Source organism: Cetorhinus maximus, chromosome 10 (genome assembly GCF_964194155.1).
Source record: "Cetorhinus maximus chromosome 10, sCetMax3.hap1.1, whole genome shotgun sequence".
NCBI classification, from domain to species: domain Eukaryota; kingdom Metazoa; phylum Chordata; class Chondrichthyes; order Lamniformes; family Cetorhinidae; genus Cetorhinus; species Cetorhinus maximus.
In genome coordinates this window covers 77733279-77751986 of record NC_135888.1, presented here as the reverse complement: position 1 = coordinate 77751986, position 18708 = coordinate 77733279, and the positions used below count along the sequence as shown (strand labels likewise).

Genomic DNA, 18708 nt, shown 5'->3' with positions numbered 1-18708 from the left:
AAAACCTGGGGCAGTTTGATCCTTGTCCATCTATCTGTTTCAACCTCGTGACCTGAGACGGCATTCTATTTAAGAATCTGTTTCTATCAAAGAAAGGGGCAAAGGTTGACATGGGGGTAGTCTCCCTTTGTGTTGCCTTGGGAAACATATTCTGAATTGAACTATGCTGCTGATTTAGCACCTCATTTGGTGCATACTAACAAGAATTGCTTCTTGGTGGTAATCCACTACTGTGCCACAGAATGGTTTGGATAAACCGATGACAAACCAGTTCAGTAGCTTTGTTACTGTGTCTCAAGCTGTGTAGATGGGCCACAGAGTTCCTCTGCTTACTTAAGCACTTTGCAAGTTCATTTACTAGATTGCAAGTAAAACGGAGATCTTTTGACCAGTGGATCTAAACTAATAATAGAAGTTTTACTGGTCTTCGGATGCGCTTGTGACTAAACCCAAGGCAGCTTCAAGATGGTCAACCACTTTTCCTTCATTGCCTGATCCTTTTCTTTCTTGGGAAGCAATTGCCAAGTATGAGAACCTCCCATTCAATGCATAATTCCAGTAGCTTCAGAAGTAGACTGTTAACTGCTGGATGAATAAAAAGAGTTTAGTTCACAGGACTACTTTAGGTGTGTTAGCTCTTTCTTCAAAGTTACAGAGTGAAATTAGTTAATAAAGAGTAGTCTGCATAGAGTGCATTGCAAACAGTGTAGAAGTTGGAAATTTGGTGATTAAATACATAGACTAATAAAGTAAAGTTATAAAGGGGTGGTATTGAAGGTGGCGTGCACAACTGTAGCATGTGGAACTTTGGAGAGCATTGTGATCATGGATAACTACATCTGCAGTAAGTGTCTGCACCTTGAGGAAATTCAGCTCCAATTTGTTGAGCTGCATCCGAGGTGCAGATCTTCATAGAGCATCAGGGAGGGGGAGAATTACTTGGCACCTTTATCGAGGAGTCACACCACTTAGGTTAGGACATGGTGCAGGTTTGATCAGTGATCATGAATAAGAGGTTGTGATGAAGAGTCAGGCAGGTAAGAGGACCCCATATACAATGCTGGAGGAGCCTTGGCCGCCCTCAACCAACAGGTACTAGGTTCTTGTTGCCTGTGTGGTTCAGGGCAAAATCTGCGGGGTAGATGAGCAAATTGACCATGGCATCATGGTACAGAAGGCTATTCAAGTGGGAGGAGTGAAAAGAAATGTTGAACATATGAACAAGGAGCAGGAGTAGGCCATTCGGCCCCTCGAGCCTGCTCCGTCACTTAAGATCGTGGCTGATCGGGAGGCGATGGTGTAGTCGGAATGGGGGTGACGTAGTGGTGTTGTCATTGACATGTAATCCAGAGACCCAGAGTAATGCTCTGGGAACCCGGGTTCGAATCCCGCCACAGCAGATGGTGGAATTTGAATTCAATAAAAATCTGGAATTAAAAGCCTAATATGACCATGGAACTATTATCGATTGTTGTAAAAACCCATCTCTTTCACTAATGCCCTTTAAGGAAGGAAATCTGTCGTCCTTACGTGGTCTGGCCTACACATGAGTCCAGAACCATAACAATGAGGTTGACTTTTAAATGCCCTCTGAAGTGACCTAGCAAGCCATCCAGTTGTAACAAACCACAACAGAGACACAAAAAAGGAATGAAAGCGGACGGACTACCTGGCATAGGCCTAGGCATTGGAAATGACAACGATCTCTGTCGACCTTACAGAGTCACCCTTAATAACGTGGGAGCTTGTGCCAAAATTGGGAGAGGTGTCTCACAGACAAGTCAAGCAACAGCCTGACATTGTCATCCTCATGGAATCATACCTGACAGAATGTCCCAGACTCCTCCATCACCATCCCTGGGTATGTCCTGTCCCACCGGCAGGACAGACCCAGCAGAGGTGGCGGCTCAGTGCTATACAGTTGGGAGGGAGTTGCCCTGGGAATCCTCAATATCGACTTCAGAACCCATGAAGTCCCGTGGCATCAGGTTAAACATGGGCAAGGAAACCTCCTGTTGATTACAACATACCGCACTCCCTCAACTGATGAATCAGTGCTCCTCCGTGTTGAAAACCACTTGCGCAAGGGCGCAGAATGTACTCTGTGTGGGGGACTAATGTCCATCACGAAGAGTGGTTCGGTAGCACCAGTACTGACCGAGCTGGCCGAGTCCTAAAGCACATAGCTATTAAACTGGGTCTGTGGCAGGTGGTGAGGGAACCAACAAGAGGGAAAAACATATTTGATCTCCTCCTCACCAACCTACCTGTCGCAGATGCATCTGTCCATGACAGTATCGGTAGGAGTGACCACCACACAATCGTTGTGGAGATGACCTGCCTTCACAGAGGATACCTTCCATCGTGTTGTGTGGCACTGCCACTGTGCTGAATGGGATAGATTTTGAACCGATCTAGCAACTCAAGACTGGGCATCCATGAGGCGCTGAGGGCCATCAGCCCCAGCAGAATTGTACTTGAGCACAATCTGTAACCTCATGGCCTGGCATAACCCCCACTCTACCATTACCATCAAGCCTGATGATCAACCCTGGTTCAATGAAGAATGCAGGAGGGCATGCCTGGAGTAGCACCAGGCATACCTAAAAATGAGGTGTCAACCTGGTGAAGCTATCACACAAGACTACTTGCGTGCCAAACAGCATGAGCAGCAAGTGATAGACAGGGCTAAGCGATCCTGCAACCAACGGATCAGATTTAAGCTCTGTAGTCCTGCCACATCCAGTCCTGAATGGTGGTGGACAATTAAACAACTCGATGGAGGAGGAGGCTCCATAAATATCCCCATCCTCAATGATGATGGAGCCCAGCAGATCAGTGCAAAAGATAAGGCTGAAGCATTTGCTACAATCTTCAGCCAGAAGTGTCAAGTGGATGATCCATCTTGGGCTCCTCTGGACGTCCCTCGCATCACCGATGCCAGTCTTCAGCCAATTCGATTCACTCCACATGATATCAAGAAATGGCTGAAGGCACTGGAACCAAGGCTATGGGCTCTGACAATATTCCGGCAATAGTACTGAAGACTTGTGCTCCAGACCTTGTCATGCCCCTAGCCAAGCTGTTCCAGTACAGCTACAACACTGGCATCTACCCAGTTATGTGGAAGATTGCCCAGGTATGTCCTTACACAAAAAGCAGGACAAATCCATACCGGCTATTTACTGCCCCATCAGTCTGCCCTCGATCATCAGTAAAGTAATGGAAGGGTTCATCAACAGTGCTATCAAATGGCACTTAGCAATAACCTGCTCACTGATGCCCGGTTTGGGTTCCGCCAGGGCCACTCAGCTCCTGACCTTATTACAGCCTTGGTTCAAACATGGAAAGAAGAGCTGAACACCCGAGGTGAGGTGAGGTGAGAGTGACTGCCTTGACATCAAGGAAGCATTTGACAGAGTGTGGTATCAAGGAACCCTAGCAAAACTGGAGTTAATGGGAATCTGAGGAAAAGTCTCTGCTAGTTGGAGTCATACCTAGCACAAGGGAAAATGTTATGGTTATGGGAGGTCAGTCATCTCAGCTCCAGGACATCACTGCAGGAGTCCCTCAGGGTAGTGTCCTCAGCCCAACTATCTTCAGCAGCTGCTTCATCGTGATCTTCCATCATAAGGTCAGAAGTGGGGATGTTCACTGATGATTACACAATGTTCAGCACCATTCACGACTCCTCCGGTTCTGAAGCATTCTGTGTCCAAATGCAGAAACTGAACTGGACTAGCCATATAAATACTGTTGCTACAAGAGCAGGTCAGAGGCTAGGAATTGTGTGACAAGTAATTCGCCTCCTGACTCCCCAACGCCTGTACACCATCTACAAGGCACAGGTCAGGAGTGTGATGGAATACTTCCCAATTGCCTGGATGAGTGCAGCTCCCACAACACTCAAGCTTGACACTGTCCGGGACAAAGCAGCCCGCTTGATTGGCACCACGTCCATAAACATTCACTCCACCACCATCGCACAGTAGCAGCAGCGTGTACCATCTACATGATGCACTGCAGCAATTCACCAAGGCTCCTTTGACAACACCTTCCAAACCCATGGCCACTACCATCTAGAAGGACAAGAGCAGCAGATAAATGGGAACATCACCTGGAAGTTCCCCTCCAAGTCACTCACCATCCTGACTTGGAAATATATCGCCATTCCTTCACTGCCGCTGGGTCAAAATCCTGGAACTCCCTCCCTAACAGCATTGTGGGTGTACCTACACCACATGGGCTGCAGCGGTTCAAGAAGGCAGCTCATCACCACCTTCTCAAGGGCAACTAGGGATGAGCAATAAACGCTGGCCCAGCCAGCGAAGCCCACATCCCGTGAATGAATAAAAAAAAACTCAAATCTGCATCCGGCCTACCCACCAATAACCTATTGCCCTCTTGCTTACCAAGAATCTATCCACCTCTGCCCTAAAAATATTGAAAGACTCTTTTTCACCACTTTTTCGGGAAGAGTGTTCCAAAGACTCATGACCTTCCGAGAGAAAAAACTTTCACCTCATCTCAGTTTTAAATGGGCGACCCCTTATTTTTAAACAGTGACCCCTAGTTCTAGATTCTTCCACAACAGGAAACATCCTCTCCTAATCCACCCCGTTGAGATCCCTCAGGATCTTATATGTTTCAATCAAGTCGCCTCTTACTCTTAACTCCCAACGGATACAAGCCTAGCCTGTCCAACCTTTCACTATATGAGCGCCCACCCGTTCCAAGTATTAGTCTGGTAAACGTTCTCTGAACTGATTCCAACACATTTACGTCCTTCCTTCAATAAGGTGACCAATACTGTACACAGTACTCCAGATGTGGTCTCGCTAATGCTCTGTATAACTAAAGCATAACATCCCTACTTTTGTATTCAATTCCCCTCGTAATAAATGATAACATTCTATTAGCTTTCCTAATTACTTATACCTGCATACTAGCCTTTTGCGATTCATACACCAAGACATCCAGATGCCTCTGCATCTCAAAGCTCTGCAATCTCACCATTTAGATAATATGCTTCTCTTTTATTATTCTTGCCAAAATGGACAATTTCACATTTTCGCATATTATACTCCATTTGTCAGATCTTTGCCTACTCACTTAACCTATATAGATCTTTTTGTAATCTCCTTATGTCCTCTTCACAAATTCCTTTCCTACCTTTCTTTGTGTCATCAGCAAATTTGGCAACCATCCCTTCATCGCAGTCATTTAAAGAAATTAAGTTGAGGCCCCAGCACTGATCCCTGTGGCACACCACTCGTTACATCTTCGTGACCTGAAAAAGACCCATTTATACTGACTCCAGCCAACCTTCTATCCTTGCCAATATGTTACCCCCTACACCATGAGCTTTTATTTTCTGCTGTAGCCTTTGATGTGATACTTTATCAAATGGAATTCTAAGTACAGTACATCCACCAGTTCCTCTTTATCCACAGCACATGTTCCTTCCTCAAAAAACTCCAATAAGTTGGTTAAACGTAATTTCCTTTCCACAAAACCATGTTGACTCTGTCTGATTATCTTGTGCTTATCTAAGTGCCTTGCTATAACTTCTTTAATAATAACTTCTAACATTCCCTATGACAGATGTTAAGCTAACTGGCCTGTATTTTCCTGCTTTCTGTCTCCTGCCTTTTTGAATAATGGAGTTACATTTGCTATCTTCTAATCTAATGGGACCTTCCCCAAATCTAGGGAGTTTCAGAAAATTAAAACCAATGCATCAACTCTCTCACTAGCCACTTCTTTTAAGATTCTAGGATGAAGTCCTTCAAGACCCGGGCGCTTGTCAGCCTGCAGTTCCAACGATTTACTCAGTACCACTTCTCTGCTGATTGTAATTTTCCTGAGTTCGTCCCTCCCTTCCATTTCCTGATTTATAGCTGCTTCTGTATGTTACTTATTTCCTCTATAGTGAAGACTAATGCAAAATACCTGTTCAATTCATCAGCCTTTTCCTTGTTTTCCAATATCAATTCTCCAGACTCACTTTCTATTCTCCAGACTCACTTTCTATAGGACCAATGCTCATTTTATTAACTCATTTTTTAAAAGTATTTTTAGAAAGCCTTACCATTTGTTTTCATATTTCTGGCTAGCTTTCTCTGGTACTCGAATTTTTCCCTCCTTATTAATGTTTTAGTCATCCTTTGCTGTTCCTTACACTGTGCCCAATCTTCTGGCCTTCCACCTAAATCTTTGCACAATTATATACTTTTCCTTTAAGTTTGATGCTACCTTTAACCTTTCTATTTAACCATGGATGGTGTGTCGATCCTTTGGACCTTTTCTTACTCGTTGGAATGTATCAATTCTGTGTATTCTGAAATATCTCCTTAATGTTTGCCACTGTATCTCTATTGACCTATCCCTTAACCTAATTTGCCAATTCACTTTAGCCAGCTTTGCTTTTATGCTCTCATAATTGTTCTTTTTTAAGTTTAAAAATAGTCTCGGACTCCTCTCTCCCTCAGACAGAATGTAAAAGTCGATCATATTATGGTCACTGCTACCCATGGGAGCCTTCACTGTGAGATCATTAATTAATTCCATCTCATTGCACAATACCAGGTCTGGTATAGCCTGCTCTCTGGTTGGCTCCAGAACACGCTGTTTTAAGAAACTATCTTGGAAACATTCTATGAACTCCCCATCTAGGCTCCCTTTGCCCCTCTGATTTTTCCAGTCTATATGTAGATTAAAATCTCCCATGACTATCACTGTGCCTTTTTGACGGCTCCCATTATTTCTTCCTTTATGCTCCACCCTACCATGTGGTTACTATTAGGGGGCCTGTACACAACTTCCACAGGTGATCGCTTGCCTTTACCATTCCTCACCTCTACACAAACCGTTTCCACATCCTGGTTTCCTGCACTTGGGTCATTCTATTGTTCTAACGCCATCATTAACTAACAGAGCCACCCCTCCACCTTTTCCTTGCTTCTTTTCCTTCCTAAATGTCCTATACCCTTTTAATACTCAGGTCCCAATCTACGTCCTCCTGCAGCCATGTAATGGCTATCAAATCGTACTTATTTCTATATGCGCTCTCAGTTCATCTGTTTTTCGACTGCTTTGTGCATTCAGATACAGAGCCTTTAGTTTTATTCTTTTTATAACCTCTAGTTTTACTTAGATTTGTATTCTCTATCCCTTCCTGTCACTGCCTGTTTTTCATTTCCTGTAATAGTGCCTTTCTCTTTTGCCTTGTCTCTACTTCCTTGATTTACCACATCTTCCCAAATTTGTACCCTTGCCCCCACTACTTAGTTTAAAACTCACTCTACTTCCCTAGTTATGCAGCTTGCAAGAACACTGGTCCCAGCACAGTTCAGGTGTAGACCGTCCCAATGGTACAGATCCCACTTTCCCCAGTATTGGGGCCAGTGCCCCATGAACCGGAACACACATCAGGCTTTGAGCCATACGTTCAGCCCTAGTTAGATTTGTCTGATGTTAATTTGCACGTGGCTTGGGTAATAATCGAGAGATTATGATCTTGAGGTTCTGCTTCTTAATTTGGTGCCAGCTCCTCATACTTACTATGCAAAACCTCCTCCTTTGTTTGCTTAAGTCATTGGCGCCAACACGGACCATGATGACTAGGTCCTCCCCCTCCCACTGCAAGTACCTCTCGAGCCCCGAGCAGATGTCCTGAACCGTGACACTGTGCAGGCAACACAGCCATCTGGACCCATGCTATTTGCTGCAGAGAACGTGTCAATCGCTCTGACTATACTACCACTACATTCCTTGTAACTCCCCCTGCTTGAATAAATTCATGTACTATGGTGCCATTGGCCAGTTGGCTCATCCACCCTGCAGCTCCCACTCTCATCCAAACAAGCTGAAAAAACATCAAACCTGTTGGACAATTGCAAGTGCTGAGGCTCCTTCACTTCTGCTCTCCAAATTCCCTTACTTGCCTCACTTGCAGTCACACCCTCCTGTCTCTGACCACTGACCATCAGAAGACCGCCTCCTGGAATGAAGTGTCCAGTTAACTTTCCCTCTCCCTAATATGCTGTAATTCAGCCTCCAACTCAATAACTGAGTTGAAGTTCCTGCAGCTGCAGACACTTGCTGTAGAAGTGTTCACCCTGGATCACACCAGTATCAAGAAGCTCCACATCCTGCAATCGCAGCACATCACCTGCACTGCCATCTCCAATATGTATTAATTAATTAATGTCATATTCATAGGGAACAGTATAGTCAGGGGATTGGATTCTGTTCCCTGCAACCATAACTGAGAGTTTTAAAGTTGTCTGCATAATGCCAAGTTTAAATACATTTCCTGACAGCTGCAGAAGAATTTGAAATAGGAGGGAGCGAACCCAGTTGTTGTGGTCCACATAGGAACCAATAACATAGAATGAAGTTCTGGTGGAGGAATTTGAAGAGCCAGGGTCAGAGTTAAAGCACAGAACCTCAAAGGTAATCCCTGCATTACTATCTGAGCTATGCACAAATTGGTAAAGAATCAAATGGATCAGGGAGTTGGTTGCATGATTCAAAGAATGGCATGGCAGATAGGGATTTTGATTCATGAGGCACTGGAGCCATCACGAGAAAAGAACAAGCTGTTTGATTGGTACAGGCTCCACTTAAACTGAACTAGGACTTGTGTCCTGATGAACTGTATAACTAGGGTTTTAGGTGAGGCTTTAAACTAAAAAACTGGAGGTGGTGGGGGAGACATTCAAGTGAGGGGAAATTTATCAGACCTGGTGATTATTTCCAGCATTTTCTATTTTATTTTCAGATTTCCAGCATCCACAGTATTATGCTCTACTAGTAAAGGGTTTTTTGATTTGTAGGAAAAGTGATGATCTTATAAACATTTTCATAAAATGCCAGTGAGCTATCCCAATGAGCCCTTTTCAGCTAGGCTAGGGTCCAGGCAGCATTGCGTTTATCAGGAGCAAGTTCTCCTTTCATGCCAAATGAGGATTTAGACCCGGGATTAATTGCCTACTAGGGTGCTAGTAAAATTAAATTATCTACCTTTTCTGCCAGGACGATAACATTTTGCTGGTGTTCTTCAAACTGGCTTAAAGGTATGGGGAGCACTTCAAAGTCTCACAAACAGATGATGCACTTCTTTGATTCCTTTATGATGTAGAACAAGTGAGAAAGAACATTAGGATACATCTAATGCCTTTCCTATTTGCCCACTACATAGAAAAGTCCCTCTTTGATGTTTTTCTTGCTGGTAAGGTTTGGCTTGCAACTTCTGAAGTTTACAGTATAATGCTTCAGTGGCCTGACTATTGCTTGGAATCTTCTTACATCCTACTTTCTCATAACCCTGCAATTTAGCTCTCTTCAATTACATGTCTAATTGCTTTTTAAAAGTTCCAATGGAATGTGATTCCACCACTGTTACAGGTAGTGCATTCTAGGTATTAGTAGTCGCTTGGTAGTACAGACTTGAGTATTACTAAAAAAAAGAGACATGCTGTCAAAACTTTTTGTCTTGTACTCATCAGGACAGATTTGCAAGAATACCAAATCTCAAAGGGAACAACAGTTTATACTGCATGAGATTCCAGATATTAAAGAATCTCAAAACAAATTTCTCCTCATTCCCCCTCTAGTTCCTTTGCCAATTATTTCAAATTTGTGACCTTGGTTTACTAATTTACTAGCCAGAAGAAATAGCTCCTACTCCTTGCTCTTTCAAAACCTGCCATAATTTTGAATGCTTTTTGAATTAAATTTGTATTTTGAGTTGGCTTCCCCTTAACCTTGGTGCTCCAATGAGAATAATTCCAGCTTTTCCAGTCTCTATACGTAACTGAACTTCTTCAACCCTCGTGTCATCCTGGTAAACCATATCTGTAGCCTCTGCAGGACCTTGCCAGAGATTTGTAAAGGTTTAGCATAACTTCCTTGTTTTTATACAGGAAAGCAAGTGCCCCATATGCTTTCTTAATCACCTTCTCAACTTGCCCTTCCATATTCAAAGATTTCTGAAAATCCTTTTTATCTGTTTTAGTCTATCCAATTTCTGTACCCATTCTTCCTTTATTGGAATATTTACAGTATCCTCTTTGGTGAAGACAGATGAAAAGTATTCATTTGGTACTTCAGCCATGCCTCTGTGTTCACAAGCTGATTTCCTTATTGGTCCTCAGTTGGCTTAGATGACTATCCTTTTACTCTTTTACATAAGACTTTACAGTTTAATTTTACGTTGGCTGCTAATTTTTCTTTGTTCTTTTCGCTCCTCTTATTTCCTTTTTTTGTTCCCGCCTGGACTTCCTGCATTCAGCTTGATTCTCTACTGTAATGTGGACCTGACATTTATCAAAGACCTGTTTTCTGTTTCATTTTAGCCTCAATTTAATTTGTCATCAGGGAGTTATGACTTTCAATGCCCTTCCTTTTCCCTTGTAGAACTGTCTAGTATGTATCCAAACTATCTCCTCTTTGAAGGCCTTCCATCGCTTGTTGAATATTTGACCTTAACATTCCTTTTTAATTCACTGGAATTAACCCTCTTCCAGATGAGTATTTTCACCTTTTGATCTTTCCTTATCCTTAACTACTCTAAACCTAAAGATGTTGTGATCAGTATTTCCCGAATGTTCTCCCGTGGAACATGCTCCTCTTGCCTCACTTCATTCACCAGAACTAGACCCAGTGTTCCTTCCTCAGTGGGTTGAAAATATGTTGATCAAGGAAGTTTTCTTGCATCCAGTCAGGATTTCCTCACACTCTTTGCCCTTTACACTTTTTTCTCCAATCTAATAGGATTATTGAAGTTTCCCCCATTATCACTACTCTATTGCTTTATTTATTTCTGCAATTTGTCCCTCTACCTCTTATATTTGGTGACCTGTATAATGCACCTGTAGCAGCATAGCAACTGCTCTTCTCCTTGACTCTAACCAAATAGACTCTGACTGTAATAAACTTGAATTCCTAAAGGAGGCAATGACGTTAGTACTTCTTCCCAGCACAATTACAGCAATATTTTAATTAATCATGGACAGGAAAGAAGCTAACATTTCCTTTTTGAGATTTTTTGAAAATCAGTAAAGTAGAGGGAGTGCATATGCTGGCTACATGCTCTGTGTTTGGACACTAATTTATCACCACCTTCTTGCTTTTCTGCTCATACCAAAAACTATACTTCTTTCGGAAATAGAAAAAAATATAAGTAAGAAAAGTAAGAACTTTTACCACTGTGGCCGTGATGCTGCTTTCATTTTTATTGCTGTGTTTACTTTGATATCAGGTGGTCAGTTTTTTTTCTTGTTACTCGATCTGTCTTTTTTAACTGGATCATTATATTGTTTTAATATCCATTTAGATTTGCCACTTGGGGTAGTAGATGAGGAAGAAATGTGCCAGATACTTTTTGCAGGAATAGTTCTAAAAGCATTTTTGCTATATGCTCAAGATTGGCTGCCTGAGCTTGACTTAAGCTTTCACCTGACTTTGTTTATCCTTTTGCCTCCCCTCAGGTTGAAACCTAACGAATTTACTGCGGAAGATGATGAAGGGGGCTTTGAACTTTTTGAAGAAGATGTCATTTAACAATATTGGCATGGTGCTCTCCTTGTCAGTGAATGTTATTCAGTCAGTGTGGAGGCCTACTGGCCCATGTTCATGTTTGGATCTGCATACTGTTCTGCAAAACACTTCTACTGATACAACAGCCCATAATTCTGAGCTCTAGGGCCCAATGTGTTTTGTTTTCAATTTTTAAGTTTGTGCAAATAGCTGAAAGGACTGAGAGTAAAACAACTATGTTTAGAGCAGTAAGTGGTGCTTTTCATCATTTGTTTAACTATGGACATGCCTACCTGGCTCAGTACATTGGTAACCGAACCGAGAAACTTGCACCCCTGTCTCTTACTACTGTTTGATTCTTAAGCTCAGCAGTTAAATTGGTAGATTCTTTAGGGAATGACAGGAAACTTTGATACAGATGAACAATTGCATATATTTGCCACATAACTAGTTTGGTAGCCTTTGAATTGCAGCCTAGATAAGATGAGAAACATCACTTGTAAATCATTGCACTGATGTCCCGTAATCTGATTGTTGATCTTACACTAACCCTTTTAAATGAGCTAACATTGACAACTTTTTACGGTCTCTCTGCAACATGGATTTTAGCTGGTTGATCTTTGCCTGCTCGAGGAGGCACTGAATTGTGATTGAGATGCAGACTTTTTAATACATGGAACTAAGCCTGAATATTCCCTGTTCCACTTATTCAGAAATTACTAATGCAGATGCGATGAATATGATTGCAGCATAAATTCTGCTCAAGAAATCTCTGATTTGTGTCCCATATCTGTCTCATTGCTGAATTTGATTATTGAATGGCCACTCTGGACTGGTGTGACTGGTAATTAGCATATCACACAAAAATAATAATTGTATCTAAAACTTTAAGCAACCTTTACAAACTGATACCCCACATGTTAAAAAAAAAACTGATTAGTTTGTTTTATGATACAATGGAAAATGGTTCAGTGACACATTTTGTAAGGTGTGTGGCAACTGTCTGGAAAGGCACCTGGCACTTACTGTAACATTTAACGGATAATTAGTGACGTTTATTACTAGTTCCTAATGCTTCGAATTTTATTTGAATAGGCCAATTTGTTGTAAACAGAAACAAAGGCTGCAGTTCAAAACTTGTTTTTACCTTGTTTGTTAATGAATTGGGTTTACTTTGATGCCCCTCCAAGATTTCCCCCCATCCCAACAATCCTTTAAATTGCAGGTTGCCCCTAAGTCAAACTGAATGCTGCATACATTTCAGTCTTGAACATCCTTTGAGTGTGGGTGACTTATTGGGAAAATAGGGAGAAACCTGGAGGTTAATACATGTGCAACAAATGTTAATGTTTAGAATACCATAAAACAAAAGTATGTTTGGTGTGTTCTGGCACTATATTTTATTGTGTATGTTTGTGCATTTTCTTTTTTTAGAAAAAAGTAACAACGTATGTTGAGGAACATAAGGGAAACTGCTTTAATTGTCATTGTGACCGAAAATAACTGTACTGAACTGAACTGTGTGCAGACCTCATGCAAGGATGGACCCAGGAGCTCAGCGCACTCTTCCACACTACTGTAGTTTGAGTGTCTGTTTTAAACTGTCTTTATTTTGCCTTTGCTTCAACTACATATTTAGTTAGACCGCACAAGATTTGTTGAAAAATCTGTGACCCTTGACAATTTTTGTACTTTTACTCTCCTCGTGCACAATAAATGTAGAATTAGTTTCCCTATCAAAGTGTTGATTTGCTTTCAATCCTGAATTTGCCCCAAATACTTAAACGTTTGAACATTAGTTGTGGTCCGGACTTCCCTTTTCTGTTGTACATATACAGTAGAAGTCGTAACATTTTATAGAAATTCCAATTACTTCTGAATTGTATTGAGGATATTGCATGCTTCAAATGGTTTGACTTCTCCATTAAGTTCCCAGCAACGAGTGGTAATAAACCGTATGGCTAAGGAACGTATCTTTTCTCTACAGTGTCAGCCATGGCTCAGTGATCGTACCCTGCCTCTGAGTTAGAAGCTTGTGGTTCATAACCCGCACCAGAAACTTGAGAACAAAATCTAGGCTGATCTGCAGTTAAGTACAGAGTGAGTGCTGGACTGTATTTTGGATGAGATGTGAAACCATGACCCTGTCATCTTTCTCAGATGGTTATGACAAATCCCATGGCACTATTCCAAAGAAGAGGAGTCCTCCCTCGTGTCTTGACCAATGTTTATACCTCAACCAACTTCACTAAAACAGTTTATCTGTCACTATTTCATTGCTGTATGTGGAATTCTTCTGTGCACTCATTGGCAAATCAGTTTATTACTCTACAACAGAGACTACACTCAAAAAAGTGATCTTTTGCTGCAAAGCAATTTGAAATGTCCTGAGGTTGTGAAAAGCGCTGCACAAATGCAGGCCTTTTATATCAGCTGGGATAGAAGTGAGGACACAGAAATTGACTGAAGCATCCTTCATGGAGGATGTTTTGGCTCCTGATCAATATCCAGTGCCCCCTCTTACTGTGTGGGTGGGTGGTGGGATTGGTAGATGGCTCATAAGGTTAATATTGGGATGCGCTGTATTAATCCCTTCTGCTACCATCCCTTGCTTTCCTTGTTCCAGTCACACAAGCTTCTGACAAGCACCACTTGTTTAATTGCCATCAGAGCAGTACGAATTATGTTCAGGATAGAAGGGAGAATATTTTAGGAGAGGAAATTTTCCACTTGCATAAACTGAATATTGGCCCATCATGATCTGTACATGAATCACTGCAATAACAGTAAGAGCAGCTCTAGGGTGCAAAGGTGATAGATAATTCTGCATTTAAATGAGCAGATTCATTAGTGATTGATGAACTAATCTTGACGGGTAAATAAAGTTTCTGAGAGAGTTTTTAGTAATAAATAGTTATTTCCACTACAGTTTGGGTGCTGAATCTTTAAAAGCCAATTCACATTTTTTTTCTTGTCAAATCCAGAGATAGTCATAGAGTAATTTACAGCAAAGAAGGAGGCTATTGAGCCCATGAAGTCCATGCTGGCTCTCTAGAGGAAGCCAGTTATTCCATTTCCCCTCCATCCCTGTAAGCCTACAAGTTTGTTTCCTTTGAGTGTCCATCTAATTTCCTTGTGAAATTATTGATTGTCTCTACCATTCTTTGTGGGCAGCATTACTATTCACTGTCAAAAAAAACAATATGGCTGGAAAGAGATGTGTTGCTGAAGCCTTCATCTTGCGCCCATCAGGACAAAGGCAAGAATGACAAATTTTTAAAAATCTCAACAATTTAGTAGAATAAGGGTGCTGATTGGTTGGCAAATTAACTCTGGTGCAATGGAGAAACTATGGGCTCCCCAAGCTTCCAGTCAATTCAAAAAAGGCCCAAGGGTTGAACATATTCCTTTAGTTTGCAGAAAACAGGTCCCTGCATATGAATATCATCGACAGTAATCTGTTTTGGGTTTTGCAAGCATGAGCTGGCTGATCATGGTCTGCACTCTGTCTAATACGAACAACTGAAGGAATATGCTGTTTGATGTGATCAGCCAATCGCTAGGGCATATGGCCTACATACTTAGCATCGCACCAGCACTGATCATCTTGCAAGATGTTGCTGAATTATGTGGTCGGCACAATATCTTATTGGACTGACAGCGGCACCTGTTAATTGAAAATCCCACTTGTATGCCACTCCATAGTAGCAGCGTGAAACGGCTTCTGTAACCTGTTCAAATTTTTGAGATGCTTTGGCCCAAATCTGATCTGCTTAGTCCAATGCTGATCAGACCAAAAACTATCCACTTACCTGATTCTGTTTAAAAAGGCCGGACTTCTGATACACGATGCAGAAGAACTCCCTCAGTGCGGAAATCCACAAAGAGAGCAGTGAAGAGAATCGACACAGAAGCACTAGCTGCCATAAGGTAAGTTTAAATGTACAATGTGTATATTACTAAACGGGTGACTGGATGAGTAAATGACTGGGTAAATGGGTGAGGTAAGTGGTAGGGTGGCAGGTAGATCAGGGTAGTCAGGTGGTGGGGGCTAGTTAGATCAAGTCGGGAGTGTTCAGAAGGGGTAGTTGGGTGGTCGAGAGGGAAGTCGAGGGTGGGTCAGTGCATGATTAAGTGGTCAGTTGCATAGTTACCTAGGAGTTAGACTAGGATTTTTCTGAGTAGGTCAGAGGCTAGGATTCCTGCAGTGAGTAACTCAGCTCCTGACTCCCCAAAGCCTGAACAGCATCTACAAGGCACAAGTCAGGAGTGTAATGGAATACTCTCCATTTGCCTGGATGAGTGCAGCTCCAACAACACTCAAGCTTGACACCATCCAGGTCAAAGCAGCCTGCTTGATTGGCACCCCATCCACAAACATTTACTCCCTCCACCACCATGCACTGTGGCAACAGTGTGTACCATCTGCACAATGCACTGTAGGAACTCACCAAATCCCCTTAGGCATCACCTTCCAAAACCCACAACTCCTACCATCTAGAAGGACAAGGGTAGCAGCAGATGAGAACATCGCCACCTGGAAGTTCCCCTCCAAGCCACTCACCATCGTGACTTGGAAATATATCACCGTTCCTTCACTGTCGCTGGGTCAAAATCTTGGAACTGCCAACCTAACAGCACTGTGGGTATACCTACACCACGTGGACTGCAGCGTTTCAAGAAGGCACTCCTCTCATCCTGGTTGTTACATAGACTGGGAGCTCATCCAGGAAATCAAATGCAGACAACAAATAATTGGACTGGGAATAACAATTTGTAAAGGATAAAAAGACAGATGACAAGTTCCTTATACATTAGTAAACCTAAATGGCTTTGGAAGTTTCTAAGACTTCTAAAGATGGAAGATTTATCCCTGACTGGTTTACAAAAAGTAACCAAGGCAAAGTTAATGTAATTGGCAGATAAGTTGAAGTTATAATTAACCGTAGAGATGAGGAAAGCAGACGTAATTGAGGACATAGTGCATCATTTGAAATTGGAGGGGATAGAAAGAGACCACGTTCTCAAAGGGGTGAATCAATTGAGTTAGCGAGGATTCAGTTGAAAAAGCAGCTTGACTATGAAAGGGAATTAGAACTGAAAAAGCTTGAGAGTGGAAAATAAAGGTAGAGCAGTAAGGATGTTATACTTCAGTTATACAGGGCTTTGGTGAGACTGCATCTCAAATACTGTGTGCAGTTTTGGTCACATTTAAGGAAGGATGTAAATGCGTTGGAGGTGGTTTAGAGGAGGTTTACTAGATTGATACCTGGAATGAGTGGGTTGTGTGAGGAATGGTTGGACAGGCTGGGCTTATTTCCACTGGTGTTTAGAAGAGTGAATGGTGACTTGATTGAAGTATATAAGATCCTGAATGATCTTGACAAGGTGGACGTGGAAAGGATGTTTCCTCTTGTGGGTGAGTCCAGAACTAGGGGGCACTGTTTTAAAATTAAGGTGCCCTTATAGCACAGAGGTGAGGAGAAATTTTTTCTGAGGGTTGTTCGACTTTGGAATTCTCTGCTTCAGAAGGCAATGAAGGCAGGTTTATTGAATATTTTTAAGGCAGATGTAGTTTGATTTCCTTGCCTAACAAGAATCTAAGGTTATCAGGGCTAGATGGCAATGTGGAACTCAAAACACAAACCGATCAGCCATGATCTTATTGAAAGGCGCAGCAGGCTTGAGGGGCTGACTGGCCTACTTCTGCTCCTATTTTGTATGTTCTGTGAAAAAGAAAGAGCATTTAAGCAGTTAGAACTAGAGTTTCAGGCAAGGGAGATGGGTAAAGAAAGAGGCAAAGGAGTGAGCGAAGGAACAAGAAAGGGAATATCAGCTTAGAGGCTGGTATTAATAAAAGGCCTCAGATGTGGAGGGAAATTATGATGAATAAACTACCTCTTACCCAAAGCCCAGTAGGGAGATGTTTAAATTTGTGCAAGCCCATCCAAAGTTTGAGGAAAGGGATGTAGAGACATTCTTCATTTCATTAGAGAAAGTAGCTAAGCAAATGAAGTGGCCAGAAGAAAACTGGACACTGCTTGTGCAAAGGGGGTTGACGGGCAGAGCTCCTGTGGTTTACGCATCACTCTCAGAAGAGGTTTCTATGAATAATGGTGTAGTCAAAAAGGTTATTCTTAGTGTGAATGAGTCAGTCCTTCAGGCATACAGACAGAAATTTTGAAACATAAGGGAACCTGGGCAGACCTATATTGAATTCGAGAGGGTAAAGCAAAGTAATTTTGACCATTGGCTACAGGTGTTAAGGGGAGATGCTACATATGAAGCTCTTGGGGAAATAATTCTCCCGGAAGAATTTAAAAATTCACTTCCTTCAGCTGTTGGAATGCACGTCAAAGACCAGAGGGTTGCAACAGCTAGGCATGCAGCAGAGATGGCTGACAATTTTGAGCTAGTCTGTAAATGCAAACCCTTTTTCCATCACCCCCACAAGCCCAAGAAGGATAGAAGGTGGGTAGGTGAAAAGTAGGCAAGTAGCTGGGGAACAGAAGGCACAGCTGGGAATGCCCTGGGAACTCAGACCAGAAAGGAAGGTGCTGAGGGTGGAAGTGATATTCAAAGGACTAAGTATTTCTATTGTAACAAGGCCATCTTTGTGCACACTGCTGGAAGTTGCGTGAGAAATCCATGGGACTTATTGTGTTACATAAGGGCGATGCAGAAAAAGGAGTACTGACTGAGAATACAATAGATCAAGTAGCGTTAACCACAGCTGTGAGACCGAGTGTGAACACTGCTGAGTTCAGGGGCGGTGACTGAGATACATGAGGGTTATAAAGAATTTTGTTGAGAGGAAAAGCAACCCCTTATTCCTCAAATGAGGCAGCTAAACCTCTGAAATATGGGAACCACTCAAAAACTTTTGCTGGGGAAAGGTATAACTTATCCACCAGAGAGTGCTTTAAAAGCCAAAGTTTTAATAAATGGTATTGGCAGGGAGTATATACCCATAGCTTTTCAGCAGCTGCACTTGGAGTGTGACCTAATGTCTGGGATAGTGAGAGTAAGGGTTGTCCAGAAATTACCTGTAGGCAGATTTAACTTATCCCTAGAAAATGATTTAGCAGGAAAGAAGGTAGTAGCTTCTCCCCTAATTTTGAAAAGCCTAAGTGAGGTTAAAGAGACGGAACAGTTACAGGTAAA

The 18708-nt window shown here is 42.2% G+C and overlaps 1 protein-coding gene across 1 annotated transcript in view; it reads left to right on the top strand.

Moving 5' to 3' along the window:
• LOC144685775 (zinc finger matrin-type protein 4-like) overlaps window positions 1–13285 on the top strand; it is a 34894-nt gene extending 21609 nt beyond the window's left edge. The window contains exon 7 of the mRNA XM_078550639.1: window positions 11496–13285. Coding sequence (XP_078406765.1) covers window positions 11496–11568 — 73 coding nt within the window. The 3' untranslated portion in view covers window positions 11569–13285. The remainder of the gene's footprint in view (window positions 1–11495) is intronic.
• Window positions 13286–18708: the final 5423 nt, after the last annotated feature.